Source organism: Dipodomys ordii, unplaced genomic scaffold (assembly GCF_000151885.1).
Source record: "Dipodomys ordii isolate 6190 unplaced genomic scaffold, Dord_2.0 Scaffold34, whole genome shotgun sequence".
Lineage (NCBI taxonomy): Eukaryota > Metazoa > Chordata > Mammalia > Rodentia > Heteromyidae > Dipodomys > Dipodomys ordii.
In genome coordinates, this window is record NW_012267250.1 from 13,202,177 (window position 1) to 13,229,106 (window position 26,930).

Below are 26,930 nucleotides of genomic sequence, written 5' to 3' on the forward strand. Positions count from 1 at the left end.
TTAGCAGTGAAACACACTATGTTGGAAATGAACTATACAGCTTGCAGGAAAAGGAAGTTGAGGGGAAAAACTGGGAGAGAATGAAGAAAGGGGTGATACTGTTCAAAGGAAATATACCTGTTACCAGACATGTAATTGTAACTCCTGTGTACATTACATTAATAATAAAAAATTTTAATTCAAAAACTTCTAACATAAAAATATTACCATTCAACATTAAAAACTTTTTAAATGTAACCAGGTGCTGGTGGCTCACACCTATAATCCTAGTTACTCAGGAGGCTGAGATCTAAAGATCACAGTTCAAAGCCAGCCTGGGCAGGAAAATCCATGTGACTCTTATCTCAAATTAACCACCAGAAAACCAAAAATGGCACTGTAGTTCAAGGTAGAGTTCTAGTCTTGAGCTGAAGAGCACAGGGACAGCGCCCAAGCCCAAGAGTATTTGTTAGGAAATGGAAAGACTTGGAAAAAATTATATTAAGTGAAGTAAGCCAGGCCCAAAGAAACATAGGTCCCATGGTTTCCCTTATTTGCAATAACTAGTATATGTCTGAGTCAAGCAGAAACGGTCAGATAAGTTGATGTTAGGAGAAAAGAACCCCAAGATAAGGACTCAAATGGTTTTTCTTTCTTGATATTGTTTCTAACATATTTATAAGATGATTTCTTTGTTGCTTTGTATGTCCCTTCCCCATGGTATAAAACCTGTTTTCACTGTATTTGATGTTGGTATAATTTGGGGAGAGGAAGGGAAAAAACAAATTGTTTAAATAGGGATACAGGTACACGAAGGGGGGGGTGGCGGCAGGGGGTGTGAGGGAGGGAGATGGGAGGGCAGGGGTGGGAAGGGGAAACAAAGGAGGAGGCAACAATGCTTGATAACAAATGTACTTATTACCTTGTTCACAGAATTGTAACTCCTCTGTATGGTATTTTCACAATAAAAAAAATTAAAGGTAAATTTTTCATGGTACTCCACAGAGTGCCAGAACTTTGGGGTGCTCTAAATGTCTATGATTATTCCTTTGAAATTTCTATATCAGTAACAAGTGGGGAAAGATGAATTTGGAGCTAGAGTGATTGGGCCATTGATTTGTTCATGTTTGTTCCTTTATACTACCTAATAATATTCCGTTGGAGGCCATAAATTTTACAATGTATCTAAAAGCCTTTATTCTGATATTTAAGAATATGACTAACAGTAATATAGAATATGAGTCACTTCCTAATGCTGGTATACAATTGAATAAAAGATGTGTTTTTCTGAAGTTCACCCAGTTTGAGGGTATTGAAAATTTTCCAGCCTACATTTTGACTCCATGGACTACTGAACAGAGCCTTAAAGATGGTTTCTCTAATCTCAACTGTCTTGATCCTACTCTTTTATTTCCTTTTTGGGGGATGAACTACACATTTGCCTTCCCTCTGCCTAAATTTCCTGTCTCTTCCTGTATCCTGGCCAACAATTGGCCACTTTTCAAACCTCAATTCAAGGCCTCTCTATTCTGGCCTTGGTGTCCCTCTTTAAAATCCCAGGGAAGCAAGATTTACTCACCTCTGGTGAGTAACCATTGATTTAATTATTTTTCCTTGCTATTAGATCATAAGTTCCCTTACAACAGAATCCATACCTTCACTGAGTTCTCAATAAAATTTTGTTGAATAAATGAATGAGCTCATACATACCATTTTCTGAGTCAGTGTCATGCTTAAAATGTCTGCATTATGTATACAGACTAGGAACATTACTAAATACTGTTAGAATTTGTTTTCAATGAAGAGGGGCTTCTAGCATAAATAATATGCTATCTATTCCCAATGAAATAGAAGATAGGGTTGCATATATATACACATATATACTTAGAAATATACACGTTATATAATATATATCTTTTCATCTTTAACACTAGTAAAGTAGAGCCAGGTATGGTGGTAAATGCCTGCAATTGCAGCTACTCAAGGGACAGATCTATGAAGGTTGTAGTCAGAGGCAGCGTTGGAATAAAAGCAAGACCCTATTTAAAGGACAAATTAGAACAAAAAGGGCTGGGAACAGACTCAATTAGTAGAGTGCTTGCCTAGCAAAGCCTTAAGTTCAAAACCTAGTGCTGTTAAAAAAAAAAAAAACTAGGCATACCTAACACTAGAGCCTAGGGATCAATCTTTATAACTTAGTAAAGAGTCACCAGACATTCAGTACTTTTTATGTGATACAACAGAACACACTCAATATCCTGAATAAATTATCCTTGTCAACTTATCAGACTTTCTCGGGTCAACCTTTTATACTTGTGGGAAGTGACAAGATAGAGATTTTAAATCCTATCATAGAGATGAGCTCAACAAAATCCATATTGTGGGAATTCTATTGGATAAATAACCCTGACTCCCAAATAAAACTGTCAAGAAAGCAAATAAGTGGAGAAAAAAGGTCTTTCAAGAAATTATGGATTTGTTTTAATAAAATGCAATCAGAGACTAGACTGGATACTGATTTAAACAAAGTATAAACATAAATATGAGTAGGTGTATATTTTGAATTTGATGGCTAGTTTTGTTTTGAATTCATAAAGATTTTGATAATTCGTAAAATGATAAATAGCATCACAGTAATGTATATCTCCAGACCATATACCTTTTTAAGAGTTACTTATAGATGGTATGTGTGATGGCTAAGGTTGAGGTGATAACAGGAAGTAAAATAAATACAGTTTTCTTACTTGCCATTAATTGGGGACACTGAATCAGAGTGATAGATATAAGAAACTCCATTATGTTATTTTTGTCTACTTTTGTATATATGTAAAGTTTTACATAAGAGAATGCCAAATAATGACAAATATCAAAGCATAGAATAAGAAAAAAATCCTTTCAGGGTTTTGAACATTTTACCTTGAATTTATACAGATTGGTTTAAGTTGTTCAGTATTCTCAATCTGAAATCTAATAGCATCTCCATTCTGTCCTTCAACAGTTTTGTTATCATTATCACTTTTATTTCTATGTTCTTAGCCTAGGCCATAAAAAGTTCTTAATGAGAGATCATAATTTGCAATATTTTATGGTTTGCTAATTTATAACCCTTTCTCTGTTTTACTATCTGTTTGACAACAAATGGAAAACAATTGACTTTGTATACATTGTGATTACTATCTGCTCTTTCTTCTAATAATTTTACATTGAATCTCTTAAATATCTTCAGTTAGATAATCTATCATCTATACTTAAGAACTTTTTTCTCTCTTTAAAAAAGTGTATGTTCTGATTCTACTTTAAGGGCTGATAACCCTGAATGTGTTTCATGAGAGCTTTGTTTTGAGAAATTTTGCCACCTTAAAGCAAACCAAAACTTACATTATGTTCCTGACAAACTTGTGTTCTCAGTATTTTTTTCTTTCATGTTAGGAACTCTGGGATTGATATATCTGATGAGTCTGCACAATAAAATTCTCAGGTGACACAGTTCAAAAGAAAAATACTCATTACCTGACTTACATAACTGTAATCCCTCTATATATCACCTTTACAATAATTTTTTAAAGGAAAAAAATAATTAAAATTCACAACTCAGCCGGGCGCTGGTGGCTCATGCCTGTAATGCTAGGTACTCAGGAGGCTGAGATCTGAGGATCGCAGTTCAAAGCCAGCCTGGGCAGGAAAGACCATGAGACTCCTATCTCTAACGAACCACTAGAAAACTGGAAGTGGTGCTGTAGCTCAAGTGGTAGAGCGCTCACCTTGAACTGAAGAGTTGGGGGACAGCGCCCAGGCCCAGAGTTCAAGTCCCACGACCATCAAAAAAAGAAAAATTCTCAACTCACTCTGTCATGAATCACATTCAGAACACACTAATCTCCAACAGTTGAGAATACCTACCTCCAAAATAAATAAAAATATCTGTGACATTAACACTAGAATATTCGATTAAAAAGAGATTTTGGCTCTCATTTCAGGCTGATAAAATCAGAAATTATATCAAAAACACTCAGACTGTTTCTACCCACAAAGTGGATGTAAGGAAGAAAATTAGGGAAACTGACCAAGAACACTAGAGGCAGTCTCCAAGCACCAACATGAATTTTCTTACCATAAAATCATGCATTTCATAGAGAAATCATGGTATTGCTCTAGAAACTATTACCTTGGCTTGACTACACACTGCACATTTGGGAATGGTCTTCTTAAAAGTCATGGCTACTAGCTCTACTATTCAAGGGCCTCAAACTGATTCTGATATTAGAAAGTCTAAATGAAGGTAGTAACATGCCATAGGCCAGGCTTCTTGGCACAACTGTCTAACACACTTCATTTTCCCATGGGAAAAGACCAAAATACAGTTGGATCAGGATTCCACATTGATTTTGCATTATGAAATTAAACACACACACACACACACACACACACACACACACACTTCTCTTGGTCAATGTCCTGCATCTCACCATGACTTCAAGTGCTTTTGATTCTACTTGAAGCCTCTGCAGGGACAATGTGACTCCCTGCCAAATCCTTGCAGTATATGAGCTGCCAGACACAATTATTTCTGACAACAGGTCCATATTTGTCTCAGTCAAGTTGCGGTACTTGTGGACAAGGATCTTATCCAAGCTGTCACCATTGTACTTCATCTATTTTAACAAATGTTCAGGATGAAAGGATGGAACAGACTACCAAAGACACCTTGAAATGCCGTTTCAAAGATACTGACCAATAATTCTTGCTCGCTTTTTCCTTACCCAATATGTTCTGGGTATTCACTCAGATGGGTTGGTTATGATGAACTCTTGTTTGGTTAAGTTTTATAACTTACAGTAACTGTCTCTACTGAATAAAATCTGAGAATGTATAACATGGATAAGAATATTCTAGCTACTGCTATGGCTAGATGTATTAGTCATTCATTTTTCAATTGTTCCAATTTTCTACTGGCCCATGCAAACAGATAGTAATATTTCTGTGAAGTCGCAATGCTCTCTGGGGCTTACCATGCAGAACTTCCACTTTGAAATAAATCTATGTCAGGAGAACACTGAGTGCAAAAGTGTGTTTTTCCTCTTCATTCTACCTCAGCCCCTAGATGGGGAACTGACACAAAGCAGACCCACAAGGGCCAGAGAACCAACAATCCCTTGGAAGCCTTTTTCAGGCTGGATTTTGAAGCCACTCTTCATGTACTACTGTTGGCAAGCTTTCATTCACTTTACTTTAAATATAAATTTTGAAATATTTGCAGTGGTGGTGATCTATTCCAGACCGTCCCTCACATATGCTAGGTGGTTATTCTACCACTCAGTTATCCACCCAGCTGTTCCTAAGTTTATTGTTAAGGTCATACATACTCTGGTAAAAGTTCTTCAATGAAAGACCATTAAGTCACTTGAGATAAAAAAAAACATCGATGAAAAACAAAAGAACAAAATAGTCTCAAATAAATTTGTCCTCAAATTACTCAAGCACATATTGACAGATGTCCCATACATACAAGGGCATTGTTTTAGGGCATTGTTTTTTTTTTCTGTACACACAAGGGCATTACCTTGAGACACAAATGCAAATACCTTCAGAATAGAATTTTTCACATCAGAAGGAACTGAGAGTACAAAACACTCATTGTCCATCACTTCTGAGTCAAACAGTCTGCAAAAGGTGAAAGTCAGTATTCTAAGTGACCCACAGTTTGATTGTTCTTCACACTGAACACACACTTTCCCCTTATATCTTACACTTGATGGTATCTTGGGCTAATGTAGATCTCTGAGTCAGTCTCAAGCATTTCTTTAAGAGAGCCATTAGAAGTATCTCTCTCTGTGACTGCATCAAGCTTCTGCACAGGGAAGGAAATGATAACTCAGCTGAAAAGAAAACCTACAGAATAGGAGACCTTTGCCAACTCTACAACTAACCAGGGTCTAATAATTAGAATATATGAAGAGCTCATAATACTAAAGAATCCATAATCCAACTGATACATAGGCAAAGGAGATAGATACTTCTCAGAAGAAGAAATACAAATGGTCAATAAATACATGAAGAATTTCACGATATATTTGGCCATAAAGAAAATCAAAACCACATTAAGACTGCATCTCATTCCAGCCACAATGGTCATCATCAATAACAATAAATGGTGGCAAGGATGAAGGGGAGGGGGAAAGGGAACCCCATTACGCTGTTGGTGAGAATTTAAATTAGGTGGCCACTCTAGAAATTAGTATGGAGATTCCTCAATAAAATCACCTAGAAATGTACTCATTACCTTACTCATGTAATTGTAGCCCCTCTGTACAGCATCTTTATAATAAAATAAAAAAAATTTAAATCACCTAAAAATAGAACGACCCCTATGATCCAGAAAAATAAAAAAAAATTCAACAAAGGCATCTGCACATCTGTGTTCAATGCAGCACTATTTACAACAACCAAGTTATGGAAATAGCCTATAAGCCTTACAACCAATATCTCAACTGCTTTCAATCTTCTACCATACTCTGATTGTACAAGAGTGATTACATTTTCCAAAGACATTGAGTTATAAGCCAGGTAAAAGGTGTTACAGTTAAAAAAAATAGATAGTTTTCTTCCTTAAAGTTTTAAGATGAAAGCACCAAAAGAATGAACTGATTTTTTTTAGTGAAACTAAACAATATTAGGAGGTTGTATCTAACCATTGAAAATATTATGTCAAGCTGACTCAATTGGAAGCAAAAATCAGGGAACACGCTGGGCTTTGAGACAGAACAGGAGTAAACAGAAGACAGGAGATGCAAATAAATATCCACAGAGCAGGATAGTACAGGAATAGGATGATTGTTCCCTCCAATAAGGTTTCTGCATTTCTTGAGAACTAATGGTTTGACTTTAGCAACACGGTGAACCAAATCACAGCCTTGTGTCTCCTGAGGGTGGGTCTTCTAGTTAAATGGAGGGCACAGTGAGCTAGCAGTATTATGGAATTAAAGGAGAATAATGTAACCAAAATGTGTGATATTGCTTTGACTTTTCTGCCATTCAAGTAAAGACCCACTAAGTCTAGGAAAGAAGGAATCATTCATCGTGTTGTTTACCTTGTCATTTGAAGTGGAATAACTTGATGTCTAAAAGAGGATGTTCGTCATGTGGGAGAGATGACATGTTCTACAGCGTTAATAATTTCTTTCTTTTTCAGAGGCAATAATTTACATGTTCCATGGACTTAAGGAGATAAGCTAGAATAACTCGATATGAATCATGTCTATTCTATAGATTAAATTTACAGCAGTAAAAAGAACTTTAAAGACTTGCTTTGCCCACTGCCTATGACGCAATATACTGAAGTTAAGGAGGAAACTGCTCAGTTGTCACAGGGGAACTATGTTTGGATGAGACCAACCATGGTGATTATGTTGTTAATAAATACACATAGTGATTATAATGGGAAAAGACTAGTTTATTTTAAACGTCTATTTCCTTCATCTAACAAACAGGTTCTAAGTTCTTCTTGTCTATTTAAATCTACATGAGGATAGGGGAAACAGTTATGACTTCAACTACTGTTTTTCATACATTATGAAGATTTCAACCTAGCTTTTAAAGAGAGGATAGTTATAAGAAGTAGCCTAGAGTGAAAGAGTATATACAGTTCTTTCAAGTTTCCTGTTTCTGTGTCATGTTTGAATTGAACCACTTATTTTATCTCCCTTGGCTTCAGTTTTTCTGATCTGTAAAATGTGGCTTGGACAAAATAATCTCCATATTCTTAATGATTCTTAAGCCTCTAGATCACTATTACTTGGTATTACTGAGTACTTTTCAAGTTTCACTTGTAAAGCTTATAAGCCATACGATATCATATAAAACCTCTCAAGTCTTTTAGAAGATTCTAAGAAAATACACAAGCTTACAAAACAAGACTAAGGGCCTGAACATGTGATGCTATGTTTAATTGGATGAGTTTTTCTGGGTAGAAACCTAGAATATCTCAGAAGAGAAACACTAAGATTGAAATTAACATATAAAATAAAGACTCCTCTTAGGATTTTAGCTAAATACTAGAATATATATATATAAAGGATCAAATAATGGTCTCAACTATGACTAAGAAGGGTGGTCTCAATACAATAATCAGAACAAAAAACATCTACTATTAATACCTAATATATATATACATTCACACACACCAGCACAACTATCATATCTAAATAACAAGTTTAAGATTTTCTAATTGTTTACTATAAAACTCCAAATATAATTTTTTTCTAAGTGGCTTCTCTTTCGACATTTTTCTTAGTATACATTAGTTTTACAAGGGAATTTTATTGTGATGGCTCCATACATTTATACAATGTACCCCTAACTCATTCGTGCTACAATATCTGTTAAAACAATTTCAATTTTCTGACAAAATTTCATTCTTCTTTGTGGCTGAATAATACTCCATTGTATGTATGTGTATATGTTATGTTTTCATTATCTATTCATTGGTCAATGAGTACCCAAGCTAATTCCATGTATTGTTATTAGGGCTTCCATAAACATGGGTGTGCAGGTATTGCAACTATGTGCAACTATACGTTGACTTATTTCTTTGGCCAGATTAAGCTAGTACATGTTTATATTTTTCAATTAAAAAGAAAAAATGCAAAACAAAATGGTGATATTCAAATGAGTAAATGCAGATTTCAGTTCAGGATGCAGTTGAGGTTTTTAAAAGAGCAGGAATATAAAATTCCATTTCTCTTATTTCATTATAACATTACAAACTCATTATTTAAGAAATACATTGCGCTCAGATAAACAAATGGCAAATACTGAAAATGCTTAAATTTGCATGCATCTATATAATTAATATAAAGTATAAAATTACAATGAAAATGTATCATATGTGAACATAATCATCTAAAAGTCATCCTATATCTACCAAATATAGTTCCTTCCAATCCATAAGTAAGTTACAGAACACAACAAAGGTACTTAAAACAAATGTTTCTTCTAGCACTTTTGGAGGCTGCTTAACTTGTAGAAATGCACAGGATATAATGAGAGAGGGAGGAAGGAAGAAAGATTGAGAGGAGAGAGGAGAAGGTAGAAGGAAGAGAAGCAAGGGGGCAGAGAAATGAACAAGTTAGTCTTTGCTAAAAGGAGGAGCAAATGTCTCAAGTTTATAAATCATGAAACAAAGGGGGAAATACTTGGACAACAACCCACAGAAGAAAGTTCAAAGAAATGAAGTTGCACATGGTTTCTGGCCTATACAATCAACGAAAATGTAAGAATCATACACTATAGTTTTTTCTTCTTTAAACTCTTGTTTGGACTCAGAGACCACAAAAGGGCCAGACTTTTGCTGGTAGGTTGAAAGTAATGGGTAACAGAGTCAGCAACTCATGTCTCCAGTGGAAGACTTTAACCTACCACATCCATCCTCAAATGCAGTCAGAGTTTGTATGAAGACTTTCCATTTTCTATCCCTCATCCCTGTCACGCCTGCCATGCTTACACCTGTTTATGAGAAACTCATAATTGAAATAAGGTAGATTGATCATCCTTATTTCCCTTGAGGAGGACCATTTCAAACTCATGTGATAAGGAATACAAATGGATGAAAAATTCCTCCAAAATTTTGGATAGCTCAGCATGCATGATAGTTGAATGGAATCAAGAAAGCTACATCCTCACTGTTCATCATACTGCAAAAATTCTGAGAGGTACACATAGTAAGAGTCCTTAAAAAATACAGGAACTAGTTTTGAGTCTTCATAGACAGTGGTCAATTTCAGACTTCATCCACACTTCAAGCAACCAAACAACCTTTTCCTTCCAGCAGAGCAATTTACCTTCTGGGAAATTTAAATCTGCGAAACTAGAACCAAGTGAATCTGGTATACCTTCAAGGCTTAGAATTTTTTTTAAGACCATGAAATGAGGCAGTACATAATGAATTTGGAGTACCCCCAAATTCAAGTACCCCCTTGTGAGCTTATTCCCAGAATTCTAGCTGGAGGTGTACAGTTCCATACAGGAAGTTGGCAGTGTTCTTTGGAAGGGGAGGGGCCACAAATATAAACAAGTGTACGTGGTAATTCCTCCATCAGAGAGAAAGGTCTCTGTCCTATCTTGTTGACATAAATCCATTGACAAAATCCTGCCCATATATCAAAAACTTTCTACCAGCTTTTGCTGCCTTACTCATGAATCTGAATGAGTATATACCATCTTCAAAGCTAATAAATGCCTCCAACATCCAACAGGCCAACATGAACTGCCTAAATTACATTAATGGCATTGCAGCAGGGTGTCTACTACTAAAGATCTCTACTTCATATGCTCCATATTCATAGTAACAAGAATTCTATGAAAAAGGGGGAAAAGAGACCAAAAAGGAGCTCATATATCTGATTAGTTAAATTGAGAAGGGGTTAGGGTAGGGGTGGAATTAGCAAATCTGTCTGCCAAAGCCACACAGTGAACATTCTAAGCTTGCAGGACTTAGAGTCAGTCTGTCCATACTGAGATTGCAGTACTCTCACACACCAGTAGCAGCACCCAATGACAGTTTATTGTTAGCCTAGGTTCTTAGTAAACAAACTAATTAACATAAGATTTTAGCATTGGGCTGAAAAAATCACTCACCCTGAAAATAAGATATAAATTAAAGAGAAGAAAAATAAGAAAGAAAAAAAAAGCCAAAGCAATAATTCAGAAATGCCAAAATCCTGCCTAGTAAAATTCCAGAGAACAATGAAAAATAGGCAGAGTTCACTTAAATAAATAAATAAATACATAAATAAATTTTTAAAGAACTAAACAAATACAAATGTCCAAATTTAAAAGGTCCACTGAGTACTTCACAGTGTATTGGGGAAAAAACACAAGCTAAAATTCATCTGAGAACTATTTCCAGATATCTAGGAAAAGTATCATGAAAGCATCCACAGAGATAGACAATAGATTCTCAACAGTAAGAATGGTTATGAAAGATAGTGGGCATTGTCTCAAAGATTCTGAAGGAAAATGATCTACAGCCCAATATTATATACACAAGCTATTAATAAGTAATGATGAACTAAAAAGAATTTAGGTATGAATTTTTTATTTCACATGCATCCTTTTTTAAGAATCTGCTGCTCAAATTGAATAGTAAACTATACCAAGGTAGCAAAAGAGGATCCCTATGGCAGAATGGCTAAGGATAATGCTAGGTTAACAACTGTGGCAGAGAAATCTAAGGATGGGGTTGGGTATTCAGCCTTGTTTCAGTGTTTGGAGAACTTAGATACAGAGTTTCTAATCAAGCTATTACACAACCCTCAGCCTTGTTACTTTTCTTTGTAGTAGGGATCATGGGTTGGCATGGTAGAGTAAGTGCCTTATGTACCTACTGTCTCATCCACTGTAATATAAGTCTATTCACAGGAGGCAGTCATTGTTTTCACTATGCTAATCCCAGCACCAAGAAAATGTGACAGCTTAATAAATATTCACTGAGTAAGTAGATGAGTTTTCTACCTAGAACCAGAGTAAAGAAATTTTACTTTTAGGAAATACTGACTCATGGCCTTTGCTTCCTGGAACTCAGACATTCTTTGCTTAAATTGCAATTTTGCCACATGGGGGCTCTGTTCTTTACAGTATGTCTCCCAAGAATTCCATGTCCCTCTTCAGGGAAATTTTCAATCAGGAGACTACCACAGCTACCAAATATTAACCACACAAAGGACAGATTCTCTAGTTCAGCGATAGTAAATCCACAAACAGGTGATACTTTTTAATACAATTGGAGCACCCATAGGCTTTTATTCTCTGCTACTACACAGTAGTATTCTATTCTCTGCAAACCTCTACAGGGTTTCTTTCTTATCTCTCAGAAGTTTATATGGAACCAAAATTTTTACAAATTTAAATGTCTCTTTTCAGACACACATACACACACACACAAAAGAATAAAACTAATCTATAGAAGGAACATTTGCCTCTTTAAGAAAATAAAAATTTCTGTTATCAGTCCACACCTAGCGAATGGAGAATTTAATTCTTAGTGCTAATATACTTGTCAACAAGTTGAAATAAATGCATTAAGTGATTTAAACATAAAATATAAAATTGTGTTTAACAATTCATGTCGTACCAGAATATATGTGAGATGAATAGAACAAAATATTTGTCATGCTATCATCTCAACAATATTGACTTTATATTCAAGCTACAACCATCCATGCAAAGTAAAATATAAATATTAAAAGTCTGATTAAGAGGCATCTTCTTCACAGCTGCTTAAACCTCCATTGGCCTACTGAGAGAAATTCTAAGAAATACAAACTTCTATATAAGACTATAAATTTTACAGTGTGATTCTGATGCTACTTTTTCATGGAACATCCTCTAAATGAAAAGCTAGAAAACTGATTTTTCTCAGCATAAAAGACGACTGATGAATTTTGATTGCTATTCCCCTGATAGGAATTTTTCAGATTCTGCTGAAAGAACATCTCATGTCAACACACAAATTAATATAATTTTTAACAAGGAACAACATAAAGTAATTGTTTTTTCTGACTAAGAAAAAACTAATATGATGACAAGTGAAGGACAGAAATTCTGGCAGTAAGTTGAACTACCACTGACTCCTAGTACCTTTATTAATTCTTGTTCCCAAACATGCCATTGGCCTACTACCAAATTCTCTGTTAGCATAAATACCACCAAACAAAATATGCATTTCTCTCTGAGCTCTAAGTCCTATATTACTCAAAAGTCCTTTGAGCCTTGTTAACAATCATGAATATAAGTCACATGTATCCATTTGGGCTGGAAATTCTGCCTAAATTAATAAATGGACTCTTGCTGAGTATATATACCATTAAAATTGATTCTTTGCAAGTTAAATGATACAATGGAGAACAATCAAATGCAGAGCAAAGATTGAGCTGTAGTCCAAGATACAAGACCTCCAACAGTTTAAAAACTTAAAAACATTTAAAACATTTTAAAAATAAATATAAAAGGTTTCAAAATATGTGAAAGCCTTGTAGATTTGTTTAGGCTTTAACTCAAACACACAATCTGAAAGGATTTACTGTTAATTTTGTTAGGTATAATATGGTTAAAGTGGTAAAAATAAATAAATAAATAAAAATGTTATTGATATCAATGCATATTTATCCTAAGATTTGGTTTTTAATCTCTCCACAAAGAAAAAAAGCTGTGTGTTTGTGGAAAAGGGTATAAGTATATACGAAATAAGATTAGCAAAATCCTGATAATCATTGAAGTTGATATTTATAATACTAGTCTATCGTTATGATTTTACATTTCCACTACAAAGAAAATTATTGCTATGAAGTTATGTTCAGTTTTCAAAAGTCTCTCAGTAAGAGTTGTAGTTTAAGAGTTTATGCAACGTCCCTATTCTAAAATCTAGCTTAGGGCTAGCTTTCTGCCAGAATTAAGTGAGGAATTCAATGAAACCTGTGAATACAAATTGATATTACTGGATAAATGTGTCTTCAGGTAAGGGAGAGGGACATGTCTTGGATAACTTTATAAGGTATCGTTCATTTGATATATCCTCTTATCAGAGAGGTCTTGATTTTAATGTCTGACTTGGAACCTTCCCCACCTATCTAAGCTGGAAATGTTCACTCAAAACCCTACATGACCAGATAGGGTTTTGTTATTGTTGTTGTTGTTTGGTTTTGGGGGGGGGTTGTCAGTCATGGGGCTTGAACTCTGGGCTTGGGAGCTATCCCTCAGCTCTTCAGCTCAAGGTGAGCACTCTACCACTTAAGCCACAGCACCACTTCCGATTTCTGGTGGTTTATTGGAGTAAGACTCTCACGGACTTTCCTGCCCGGGCTGGCTTTGAACTGTGATCTTCAGATCTCAGCCTCCTGAGTAGTTAGGATTACAGGCATGAGCCACCAGCACCTGGCTCAGACAGGGTTTTTAATGGAGCTCTTGAAGGGAAGCAGATAGAAACAAAGAATATTTCAGAGAAGTGTTAATGCTCTGATGAAGATCAGAATACAATTAGAAATGTAGAAATGCATATGAGCATTCTAGCCAACTGGAAATTGAAATTTCTATATTGGCATTCTGGCAATCTTGTTTTACAGTAAGGTCACAAACACTAAGTGCTTCACAATATCTAGACTAAATGCATTTGTTGGTGGAAGGAACTTGCAAGTTACAATGTCAATAATGGATGGTCTATAATACTTGATTGTGGTACTGAAACTGTTGAAGAGCATAATGAAGAATTACTTAATACTAGTGAATCCTAACTTGCCCTTCTTCATGTTAGTGTCCCTTGATTATGTTTACTATAGTGAATGCCCTTAACCTAGGTGGAATCAAAAGAAAATTATATTTCCCAGAGATATTTTGATTCCAGAAATATTTCATAGCACTTTATAGTTTACTGTGCACTTACACATAAATTATGGAACATATTCCCAAGTAAAACCTTTAAAATTTTTATGGGTTCAATTTTGCAGATGAACATAGTGAGATGTTGAGAAGTTTGGCCAGAATCAGTTTCAAATTCCAAATGTTAAATGACATATGTGATAAATAGCATACTATTATCTAAATTATTATAGAAAAATATTTTGGATTCACAAAAGTTATTTCTAGAAATTATAGTTCAAATTTTCACGTATCAGGGAATTATTCAAATTTTGTTTTCAATTTAATTAAAGCTTTTGTCTTCATTGTTCTCCAATATGTAACTATATAGCCACTGTCTGGGCATAGAAAGTCACATTACTGGGGCTAGGAAGGTGGCTTAGTTGTAGAATGCTTGCCTAGCATGCATGAAGCCCTGGATTTGAATCCTCAGTACCACATAAACTTTAGGCAAAGCCAGAAATGGTACTGTGGCTCAAGTGGTAGAGTGCTAGCCTTGAGCAAAAAAAAAAACAAAACAAAACAAAAAACTCAGGGACAATGCCCAGACCCTGAGTTCAAGCCCCAGAATTGGCACAAAAGGAAAAAAAGGAAAAAAGTCATATTCCTATTATAGAGAGGCTAATTTTTCTAAACATTTTAACAAATTTCTATTTAAAATGGTTTTATAATATTTTAACTATTTACAACACTTTGAGGCCCGGTATCAAATAGGTATTTCTAAATCTTGGCGTAGTAGTCCATACTTGTAATAGCAGCATTTGAGAGGGTGGAAGACAGAAAGTTTGAAGCCACACTGAGCAATGTAGAGAGATCATCTCAAAAATATAATTCCTAAAGGGGATTACAAACATTAAAATCTCATTAAAATTTTTAAACAAAGATATCTAAACCCATTCTTAATTCAAAAGTATTTATCATACTTGGTCATTCTCCCAAAACATGACCCATGAAGGTTGAGCTTTCAGTTGCTTAACCCACAAACCTAGGAGCTATCTTTAATTTCTCTCTTTAACTTCCATCTCCACTTGTAACCCATGAAGAAAAAATCTTTTCATTTTTTCCTAATAGATGCAGAATTCAATTCATTCTCACTGCTTCAACTGCTGCCCCACTGGCCCAAGTACTGCCATGCTCTCTCAGGGGTTGTAGGATAGCCTCTTCTGGCCTCTATTCCAACAACAGCAGCAAGAGTGATTATCTTGTCCATTTGGGCTATTATAAAAATACCATTTACTGGGGTGATTTCAACAAACAACATTCATTCTTCACAGTTGTAGAGACTTGAAAGACCAAGGCACTAGCTGATCTGATTTCTAGAGCGAGATTAGTAATAGCTTATACAAAGCCACCTTCCTGTGGCTGAGGCCAGAAGAGGACAGGAAACAAATGCTCATACCTTCTTATCCTTGGGATCTCACTAATCCAATCATGAGGGCTCACAAAAGGCTCAGTGTTCAAATACCATCATATGTGGGAACTGGGTGATTTAAAGTATGAATCTGTGAAGAATGAAGCATTCAGCAATACTGGATTGAGTGTTTCCACATATAAGCTTAATTTTTATATATCTGTATGCTACTAAAATCTTCAGTTGCCTTTTCACTTACTCCACAATAAAGCTAGGGTTCTTACAATGGCACACAAAGCCTTCCAGGACACAACATCTAGGACCTCTTTCACTCGTTATCCAGTCACTCTGTCACTTGCTTTCTCCATGATAGACCCATTGGACAACTTGACTAATTGTTTGTTCACCAACAAACATGATCTCCTTCATCTCCTTCATGAGTTTGCTTAGACAACTTTCTCAGCAGCCTTACTATCCTATTTGAATGGCATCCAACCACCCATCTCTTACAATCTCAATCTTTCTTATAGTTTCCTTGTTTTCAACAGTATATACTATCTACTAATACCTATGTATATATGGTTATTTTTAATTGTCTTACTTCTCTAATGTAAATGTCGCAAGAGCACAGAGCTTTATTTTGTATACTAAACATATTTCAAGTATTGGCAACAATAGCTAGTAGATAAAGGGTATTCAGACTAGGTATTTGTTAAATACATAAAATCTTTGGGGCCAGTCACTCTGGAGGTGTCAGTATATCATATTGCAATCTTGTTTTTCTAACTTTATATTTGGCAATTTGGTTTCATATTGGAATAAAATTTGGCATTATATCCTGAGACCTGATTTATTTACCCAATTTAAACAAAATATGGTTAGCCATTTACAGTACTGCAAGTGCAATAAAAAGTGTTTAGATAAATGACACTATGTTTTATAATTGAATAAATCACGAGGCCCCAGATTCACTGGAGAAATATAACTTGTCAAGGAATTTATGGTAGGTTCTGCATGTGGTGTTAAGCATGGGAAAAAAAGTTTGTAAATACATATGTAGTTTAATTTTGCCTGTATTAAAAGGCAAATCAGAAATAATCAGCTTGCTCTGGTCACCAATTAGAGAGAGAACTAGAAATCATACCAGAAATTTACTAAAATATTAACAATGTATATTTTTTGTCAGTCTACTCTATATCTTTAAAATAATTTCTGCTCTCTTAAGTATTTAGTAGTTTTGAACTGTGTTTACTTTGGGCTTGTTTTGTTTTTTGTTTTTGTTTTTTTTACTTCTCAACTAATCTCTAAGATCATCTCTTTCCAAGCACTTGATTGCTCTGAGGACAACACAGGACAGATACAATGTGGAATGAAGAGCAAGTGCAAAGGTAGGTCCACACAGCGTGCGTAGGGCCCAACAAAGCTGAGAAAAGCTGCTGTTGACTATTGAGAAAAGGCTCCGTGGCCAATATTAATACCAATCACAAGACCCAGAGGAAGAACAAAAGACCAAGAAAAGAACAGGAGCCAAGGTATCAGGAAAGTGCCTGGAAACCAAGTGTACGGCATACAACAAAACAGACTATTATTTTCTTAAATAATCACAGAATATTTGTTCTAGGAAAGCAAAGTAAGAGAAATACATACCCAGAGGTTCATTTGTGCTACTGTCCCTGGGCATGAGGGATATGGACCTGGGTATGCGATACTGGGTATGAGGTAGAATGAAGTTGATTAGTCCCTCCAGCCATTCTAAAGCAGCCCTCTGAAGCAGTTAGGCAAGAAAGACATCTTAATAACTACTTGTCATGGGGGAAAAAGAAAGAAGTAAAAAATATCAGAGACTTTAAAGCACAAAGATGAGAAATGAGTTGTAAATATTACTTCTTTTAGTTTGTTTTAAGATAAACAAGTTCTCTGCACATCAACTAATAAAATTTAATTTAAAAAAGATATACAAGTTATGAAGTTTCATGTGGGATGTTCAGTGATCGAGGTTCAGTAATCATATTATGCCAAAGGTAATATTCTAAAGACTATTATTTCACTATTCTTGTGAAATATGTGGTTTAACTGTTAAGAAATAGCTCAATGACAAGTGAAGACTGCCTGCTAATCCTCTAAGGTTTGAAATTTTGAGTTACTTTCCTTCCACATACATCCTTTAAGAGTATTTTCAAAGGAGGGAGAAAAAAATGCTCAATAGGAAATGTACTCATTACCTTACTCATGTTATTGTAAACCTTCTGTACAGTATCTTCACAATAAAAAATTAATAGAAAAAAAAGAGTATTTTCATCATCAGGAGCAAGTGGTTCATGCCATGATCCAAGGATCATGATTCAAAGCCAGCCTGGCCAGGAAAGTCCATAAGATTCTTCTCTCCAATTAACCATCAAAAAGCTATAAGTAAAGGTGTGGCTTAAGAAATAGAACCTTGAACAATAAAGCTAATGGGTAGCACACAAGCCCTGAGTTCAAGCCCCAGAACTAGCTCATGTGCACACACACACACACACACACACACACACACACACACACACACATGCATGTGCAAGCACACATATACACACAACACACAAATATTTTCCTGAAAATTACTTCCAACCTCACTGATGGAGAAAAGCTGAAAGGCTCAATCACAAGTGTTACAAACTTTCTGTTAATATTACATAGCCAGTTTATCTTAGTGCATTTGTCACTTCCCTTCTCAAAATGTATTTGTGCAGTAAATATACTTGTTAGCATCTATTATGTGCCAAGCAGAGTTGTAGATGTTTAAAAACTGAAGTAGACAAAGCAGGTCTTTGTCTTCAGCTCCATATTGTAAATTTCATAGTAGCTTTCCTAGGAGAAAATTTATTATTTTTAATCAGGCTTCTGCTATGATTTTTTAAACCTACTTGTTGATCAAAGACTACTGATATAAACACCATTTTCCATCCTAAAGAGTGAAAAATCTTGGTGGGTGGAGAAGGAAATATATGCAGGTTTGTTTTTTGTTTGCTTTTTTGTTGTTTGTTTTGGTTTTGGTTTTTTGTCAATACTGAGGTTTGAATTCAGGGCCTCTTGCTTATTAGGCAGGTTCTCTTACCACTGAGCCATGCCTCCAGCCCTGGAAAAATATATTCTTTAACAAGCTCTCTGGGTATTTTAGATGCATTCACAAAATGTATAATTTCATAAGAACTGATGCCTTAATAGTACATGACCTAAAGCTCTGGTCTATATCTATAGAATGTTCTTTGATGATCATGAATAACATTTACTAAACTTCTCATCCTTAGAATGTCTAGGCACTATCTAATTGGCTCTTAGCCAAGTCACCTAACATAAACTAATAAAGTAGAGATTATAAAGAATACCTTGTATTTTTAAACAAAATTTCTATCTCTGTGGGGGATGGGTGTTAGGATAAGCATTAGGATGTTCTGCCTTGGGATAAAAAGATTGAAGATTAATTATTAGTGATGTCCCATAGAACCAAAAGATTCATCTTTAAGATAAAGTGGAGATGATAGAGATATGATACTTTCTCATCAAAGAAGCTGAGAAATCCACTGTGTGCAATATAAAAAGTGCTCATTAAATTAGTTCTTTGTGCATTAAGGACTGCTGTACAGTCAATAGTCAATACTAAACAATATGCATGATGTAATACAGCTGAAACTTTTCAAATAACACATTTGCTATGTGCTACACACTATTCCAGGTATTTTAGGGTACCAAGTTAACTTGATTCTCTAAATGTATTTATGAGATGTGAATTTTATAATCCATTTTACAGATGAGAAAACTGAGGTGTAAAGAAATTAAATAACCCACTTAAGGTTACATAGCTAGCAATTTGTAGCCAGGATTAGAACTGGGGAGCTTTGGGAGGGGGGGTGGAGTGGGAGGGAGTTCTTAATCTCTAGACTAACTTGTTCCTCTTTAGTTTTTATACCATTTTAGGAGCTTCAGCCCAATGAAACAAGAATATGTAATATGCTGGTAACAGCTTCATTACACCAATCCCTTAATCTATTTTCACTTGACTCATTTAAAAAATGAAAATTACAAATGCTGTTAAACCAAATCATCCAGTGGTTAAAGAGTCATTCTAAAGCCAATTTTGATCCAAATCACAACTTTACCACTTAGTTGGCTCATGATGCAAACGGCCCCTTTCAAGACTTGATTCTTCGTCTTTTAAATGGAGGTGATAATGGGGCCTGCATCAAATTGGTTACTAAACACACAATCACTACTTAGAAAGGACTCAACAAATACTACTAATATAAAACATAGTAGCAGCATCGTGAGCTAAAGGATCTCTCTTGATTCTTACATTAGCACTAAAGATTGTTTGCCTTCTAATTTCAAAAACAAAAAATCCTCACAGCCATCAAAATAACAAACCAAATCATAAGCCATTAAACTAATTATATCTCGTGTGGGAAAACCAGAAAGGCTATTGAATCCATTAATTCATAGGTCATTCGTCATCTCCTTTATTCCAAAAATGTATGAGTTCCAGCATCCTGAGACACCTTGCATAATATAGTCACTGTGACTCCAGGAGGTCAAATGGACAAGCAGTTAATGCTGCTCTGTGAAAAACTCAATAATTCATTTTCTAAATTTCAGCTCCAAGCCTACGTTGAGGTTAAGAAAAATTGACATTCGATCTGTGAACTTAATATTCAGCTCCGGGGCGGGGGCGGGGAAGGGAGGGGGCAGAGAAAAACCAACTCTAGGACGCACGTGCTCAGCCATCAAGCCGACACAGACAATCCAAGACAGAGCCAAATTGTAAAGCCAGACTGGGAAATCACAGAAAAGGTTGCTAGGTATTGATTAAGCTGGCCATTCAGTTCCTATTGGGCCACCCAAAAGAATCATTCATTTTCCAGCCGAGAGTCTGCTCATTTGCAAGATAAAAGAGAGACATTTCTGCACATGCCCATAATGTTCTTCACCACTGGGGGCAGCTTTACATAAGACTGCATTCACTGAAACCAAAGCAACAGTCCGAGCCGCTTTCAGAATGACAGTCTGCGGGAGTGCGCGGAGCGTGTGCGCGCTACGGGGCTCTCTTGCCTTCTGGGCTCCAACACAGCTCTGTGGCTGAACTGGAGGTGCCCGTCACAGGAACGGCTGGGCTATGGAATACAGATGTGGCGGCCCAGGTAGCCCCGTGTTGCCTGGAGGAATACATCATGCTTGCTGAAAAGAAATTGTAGAAGCCAGGTTGTTGGGTGTTTTTTTTTTAAACCCTTTCCTACAGGAGGAAAAAAAAAAAAACTGTAAAGATGCAAAAACGTAATATCCATGAAGATCCTATTACCTAGGAAGATTTTTGATGCGAATGCGGTGTTGGGATTTACTTGTTCTTGGAGTGTTCTGCGTGGCTGGCAAAGAATAATGTTCCAAAATCGGTCCATCTCCCAAGGGGTCCAATTTTTCTTCCTGGGTGTCAGCGAGTCCTGACTCACTACAGTGCAGCTGACAGGGGCTGTCATGCAAGTGGCCCCTAAGCCAAAGCAAAAGACCTAAGGACGACCTTTGAACAATACAAAGGATGGGTATGTTTTGCCATTTTTCTTTTTTCCTTCTTGAAAAATAAAATCCTCTAGTGTGTGTAAATAATTCTGCCTTAATTATTATAGAGATTGCCTTGGTTTGCTCTAAGGCTATAATTCAATTGCTTAGTGGACATGTTACCTTGTTTAACTGCTATAAAAAAAAATTCTAAAGCCCATCTCCTGAAATGACAGAGAGATGACACTTGATACTAAATGTTATTCAATGTTTACAGTTCTCAACATGAATATACGTGTCTATTTTTTGTTTGATTAATGAGAAAAAATAGAGAGAGAAATTTTTGGGGGGATAACTTTTCTAAGTTGTTTTTATTTCCAGGTTTCAATGTAATTAGGCTACTGAGCGGATCAGCTGTAGCACTGGTGATAGCCCCCACTGTCTTACTGACAATGCTTTCTTCTGCTGAACGTGGCTGCCCAAAGGGCTGTAGGTGTGAAGGCAAAATGGTATATTGTGAATCTCAGAAATTACAGGAGATACCCTCGAGCATATCTGCTGGTTGCTTAGGTTTGTCCCTCCGCTACAACAGCCTTCAGAAACTTAAATATAATCAATTTAAAGGGCTCAACCAGCTCACCTGGCTGTACCTTGACCACAACCACATCAGTAACATTGACGAGAATGCTTTCAATGGAATACGCAGACTCAAAGAGTTGATCCTGAGTTCCAACCGAATCTCCTATTTTCTAAACAATACCTTCAGACCGGTGACCAATCTGAGGAACTTGGATCTGTCCTACAATCAGCTGCATTCTCTGGGGTCTGAGCAGTTTCGGGGCTTGAGGAAACTGCTCAGTTTACACCTGCGTTCCAACTCCCTGCGAACCATCCCTGTACGCATATTCCAAGACTGCCGCAACCTGGAACTTTTGGACCTGGGATATAACCGGATCCGAAGTTTAGCCAGGAATGTCTTTGCCGGTATGATCAGACTCAAAGAACTTCACTTGGAGCACAACCAGTTTTCGAAGCTCAACCTGGCCCTTTTTCCAAGGCTGGTGAGCCTCCAGAACCTCTACTTGCAGTGGAATAAAATCAGTGTCATAGGGCAGACCATGTCGTGGACTTGGAGCTCCTTACAAAGGCTGGATCTGTCAGGCAATGAGATCGAGGCTTTCAGCGGACCCAGTGTGTTCCAGTGCGTCCCGAACCTCCAGCGCCTCAACCTGGATTCCAATAAGCTGACGTTCATTGGGCAGGAGATCTTAGATTCTTGGATATCCTTAAATGACATCAGTCTTGCCGGGAATATCTGGGAATGCAGTCGCAATATCTGTTCCCTGGTAAACTGGCTGAAAAGTTTTAAAGGTCTGAGGGAAAATACAATTATCTGTGCCAGTCCCAAAGAGCTGCAGGGGGTCAACGTGATCGACGCAGTGAAGAACTACAGCATCTGTGGCCGAAGTACCACAGAGCGCTTTGATGTGGCCCGGGCTCTCCCAAAGCCCACATTCAAACCCAAGCTCCCCAGGCCGAAGCATGAAAGCAAACCCCCTCTCCCTCCCACGGTGGGAGCCACAGAGCCCGGCCCAGAGACCGAAGCCGACCCCGAGCACATCTCTTTCCATAAAATCATCGCCGGGAGCGTGGCCCTGTTCCTGTCGGTGCTCGTCATCCTGCTGGTGATCTACGTGTCGTGGAAGCGCTACCCGGCCAGCATGAAGCAGCTGCAGCAGCGCTCCCTCATGCGAAGGCACAGGAAGAAGAAAAGGCAGTCCCTCAAGCAGATGACTCCCAGCACCCAGGAATTTTATGTAGATTATAAACCCACCAACACGGAGACCAGCGAGATGCTGCTGAACGGGACGGGACCCTGCACCTATAACAAATCAGGCTCCAGGGAGTGTGAGGTATGAACCATTGTGATTCAAAACAAAACAAAACAAAAGCGCTCTTAAAAGCTGGGAAATAAGTGGTGCTTTATTGAACCCTGGTGACTAAAACAACAACAACAAAAAAGGAATCTTCCACCTTCTCTTTCTTTCCCTTCCCTTCTCTCTCTCTCTCTCTCTCTCTCTCTGTCTGCCTGTCTCTCTGTCTGTGTGTGTCTCTAAGTGTGTCTGTGTCTCTGTCTCTGTGTCTCTGTGTCTCTGCCTCCATCTCTGTCTCTCTGTCTTTGTCTCTGTCTCTCTCTGTCTCTCTGTCTCTGTCTCTGTCTCTCTGTCTCTCTGTCTCTCTGTCTCTCTGTCTGTCTCTCTCTCTCTCTCTCTCTCTCTCTCTCTCTCTCTGCTGGCAAGGTCCTTCCCTACCCCTTTGCCTGCATTCATTCCCACTGGTCATCTTCCTTTCCCACATAATCAGCCCCTTGAAATTTAAATACCACAATCAATGTGACGATTGAACTCTGGTTTGATAGCATGCCTGTTGTATAAGACCCTTTACTGATTCCATTCACGGTTGCATTTGCTTTTAGATGAAACTTCTTTTATAAGTAATACCCCCCACATCTAAGATTGTTCTCCTGGTTTCCTTGGGAAATCAAGGGAAAAGATGAGTGACCCCAGACCTTGGGAGTTTAAAGTGATCCTAGAAGGTGATTTGACTTGATGGGCTTGGTAGAGACAGACAGAGACATTAAAACAATGCCTTGCTCACAAAGAAAATGACAAGAAACTATCAAAAGAGGGTAATGTCTTAAAGCAACCCTAGAAGCAGTTTCCAGAGGAATCTGGCTTGCAATTAGGCAAGCAAGGGAGGGGGGAGGGGGCGTGGCTAAGGATTGGAAGACTGCAAGCCCAGAGATACAGAACATGAGGAAAGGGGAAAAACACAAAGTTTGAGAATTAAAACCTTCTCTCTGTAAACCTATCCCTGTACAATCGGATTAGAGGTCTCACAGTCCATCTCTTTGATCCCACATGTTAGTGAATTAAAATAATTAAATAGGCAAGTTTGAGGAGGCAGATTTCTCCATGGACTCCTCCCTTTAGGAGTCTTTCCAAGGTGACAAGGTTTACAAATGGGAAGGCACCTTGCTTACCAGCCTGTAGCTGGATCTTACCAGAATTTCTCCTCAGCATTTTCAAAGACTCTAAGATAGTTAGGACAATGGTTAGGTCTATGCTGTTCTGTCTGGGATTTGTCAGGCTGTCCTGCCCTGTCCCATGATACCTCCAGCACACAGCAGTTCCCTGAGGATTGACATTTCATTCAGATGTGTACAAGAGAACATATTCTAAGACAGGCTTTCCATCAACAACTCAATGGGAAGAATGACTTTGATAACGCCTGCGTAAATGTATAAATAAATCTTAGAGGAAAAAGGACTCACCCCATGACAGTTCTCTTTTGTGTTGCTGTTGTTGACATTCCTGTGTCGCTGTGTTCATCTGTATTGTATACTTATCCATCAGGACAATTCTGTACAGACCCTGTTGGCAAGCAGCAAGCTGCCTGCATGTGTTTATGTCATTGGTGAAAGTTTATTGACTGCAGCACAAGTATCACAGCCTCTGTATTGAAACGATATGAACTACAGTCCATTGAGATATCAGGGGAAAAATAATATATCTTTAGTCTGTATCGTCTTCCATCCTCCAAAATTAACAGATTTACTAGAGGAGCAAAGATTAGGAATTGCTGTTTTATTTAATTTGACTTGCCAAGCCTTGCATCGTTAACCATGCCCCTGTTATTTCAAAACAGAATCACTGCAGCAAAAAAAAAAAAAAGACGAAGAAAAGAAAAAGTAAATGGCTATTTTTACCAGCATTTTTATATACTTTAGATGTTTTTCATAGGACAAGAGGGAAAAAAATCTAGGCAAATCACCATGAAATATAATTGCAAGGAAGCCAGATTATTAAAACCATACTTCTATAAGCAATAAAAAAGTAGATTTCTCAAAGTACTCAGATATTGATGAAACCTAAAAATAGATACCAGTTTAGAAAAGCACCATAGCTACAATATAATTGCTGAATATATACTTGCTAATGACAAATAGTCACATACTCCCAATTGATTAATAATGCAGATATTTCCTTACAGTATTATGGCCTGAATGACTGAGCCTACTGTGATGTTTCTCACTGAACTTGTAATTTTACATTTTCATAAACTGTTGGTAACTACAAATTCCATCTAAAAGAGAAATTTTCTTTGGTCAGCCTCATTTTTATCTGTACTGAAGATGATTGTATTAATTAAATGCAGTATTAAATTAAAAAGACCCATTTTTATTCTTTGACTTGACCTTTTGCCTCACTAGTAATGGATCCCAAATATTTATAGTCCTACTTAACTTCTTGCTGTGCTACCTAAAATGTGGTTACTCTATTGAAAAATATATCTGAAGTTCCAAGCCTAGTTGGCATGTAAAATTGATGTAAGATTAAGTGAATAACCAACATTTTTGAAGGCTGGTCATTCTTAATGCCTATTTTTTACTTAGGAATTTAGTAATCAATAAGGAGTCAAAGAAAACACCTTAGATGGAAAAACACATTTTTGATCTGGGACATGAATTTACAAGACAAAAGTTCTTTCCCACATGCCTCCCTTTGAATTCTCTACTACACAGTATCTTCTGAGAACAAATGCAAAACTCCTGCAGGTTAGACAATTAATTACTTGGCCATTGGAAATTTAACAAAGCCACTTGTAATGTTCCCCTGATCAGAAGCTGCTGCCCTTACCTCCAGCCCATGGCACTTTCAAGACTACAAACCACAAATCTATTTTCATGAGTATCTAGAACACATTGCATAGTGGACAAACAGCATTGATATTCATGTTTGATTCCCCTACAAGGTGACAGTAGTTAAACAACTGGATGTGTTGAACTGGGCAGCAGAGTGGGACCCATGAAACATGAATTCATTCATACTTTGAATGCTTCATTAGAAAAGAGGAAAAGTGGAGTTTAGTCTCTGTACTCTGTGTGTGTGTGTGTGTGTGTGTGTGTGTGTGTGTGCTTTTTCCCCCATTTTAGTGGCCTCAGTACCCACCGCCTACTGTAGCCTGGAGTGAATAATCCCAGTGCCAGTCTGCTAAGCACTACTTATGCAAGATATATTTATTTTAAGTGAGTTTGTATTTTCCAAGGATGTTGGCATTACATCTCTTTAAAGAATTTAAACCATTTTTTACTTGATTTGGTGAGTCAAGTACCTAAGTAGACACAGGCAACCAACTGTATTTCTATAGAGTATCAGTGACCTCTAGTGGCTAGTTAGAACAAACACAGCTATTCATGCACAGCTTTTCATCCTAAATTCTTTTGTAAACGTGATTTCAAACACGGAAGTTTGGATTTGTAGGTTGAATTTCAATTTTATTTAGTCACTTTTCCTGCGGTATGAGATTATAATCTAACTTGATGTATATTTTGTCTACTCACTTTTCCTTTAATAATGTCAGAAGACAAGTCATACAACTGTAGCGTGAGGATATGAAGCAAATAACTCAATGGGAATAGATAAGAAATATTTCTAAGTGCTATGTTCCTTGATGTTGGAATAGTCTTTGATACACTTATTCAATGCCTTAATATATTTTCCTTAGGTAAGAAGTCAGAATGTTATGTTATTTAGGTTGGGGAAAGCAAATGCTAGCGTTCATTTTGAAAGAATCAGTATGAATTATTTACTGTCCTTAGGTATTTCAG

At 36.9% G+C, this 26,930-nt stretch overlaps 2 protein-coding genes across 3 annotated transcripts in view; one reads left to right on the top strand and one right to left on the bottom strand.

Annotated features, from left to right (window-relative positions):
* Ctnna3 (catenin (cadherin-associated protein), alpha 3) overlaps positions 1 to 26,930 on the bottom strand; it is a 1,343,755-nt gene that overhangs the window by 727,079 nt on the left and 589,746 nt on the right. The window lies entirely within an intron of this gene.
* The window catches only part of Lrrtm3 (leucine rich repeat transmembrane neuronal 3), a 156,910-nt gene continuing 150,721 nt past the window's right edge, over positions 20,742 to 26,930 (top strand). Inside the window, exons 1-2 of the mRNA XM_013017087.1 lie at positions 20,742 to 21,303; positions 21,641 to 23,172. Coding sequence (XP_012872541.1) covers positions 21,300 to 21,303; positions 21,641 to 23,172 — 1,536 coding nt within the window. The 5' untranslated portion in view covers positions 20,742 to 21,299. The remainder of the gene's footprint in view (positions 21,304 to 21,640; positions 23,173 to 26,930) is intronic.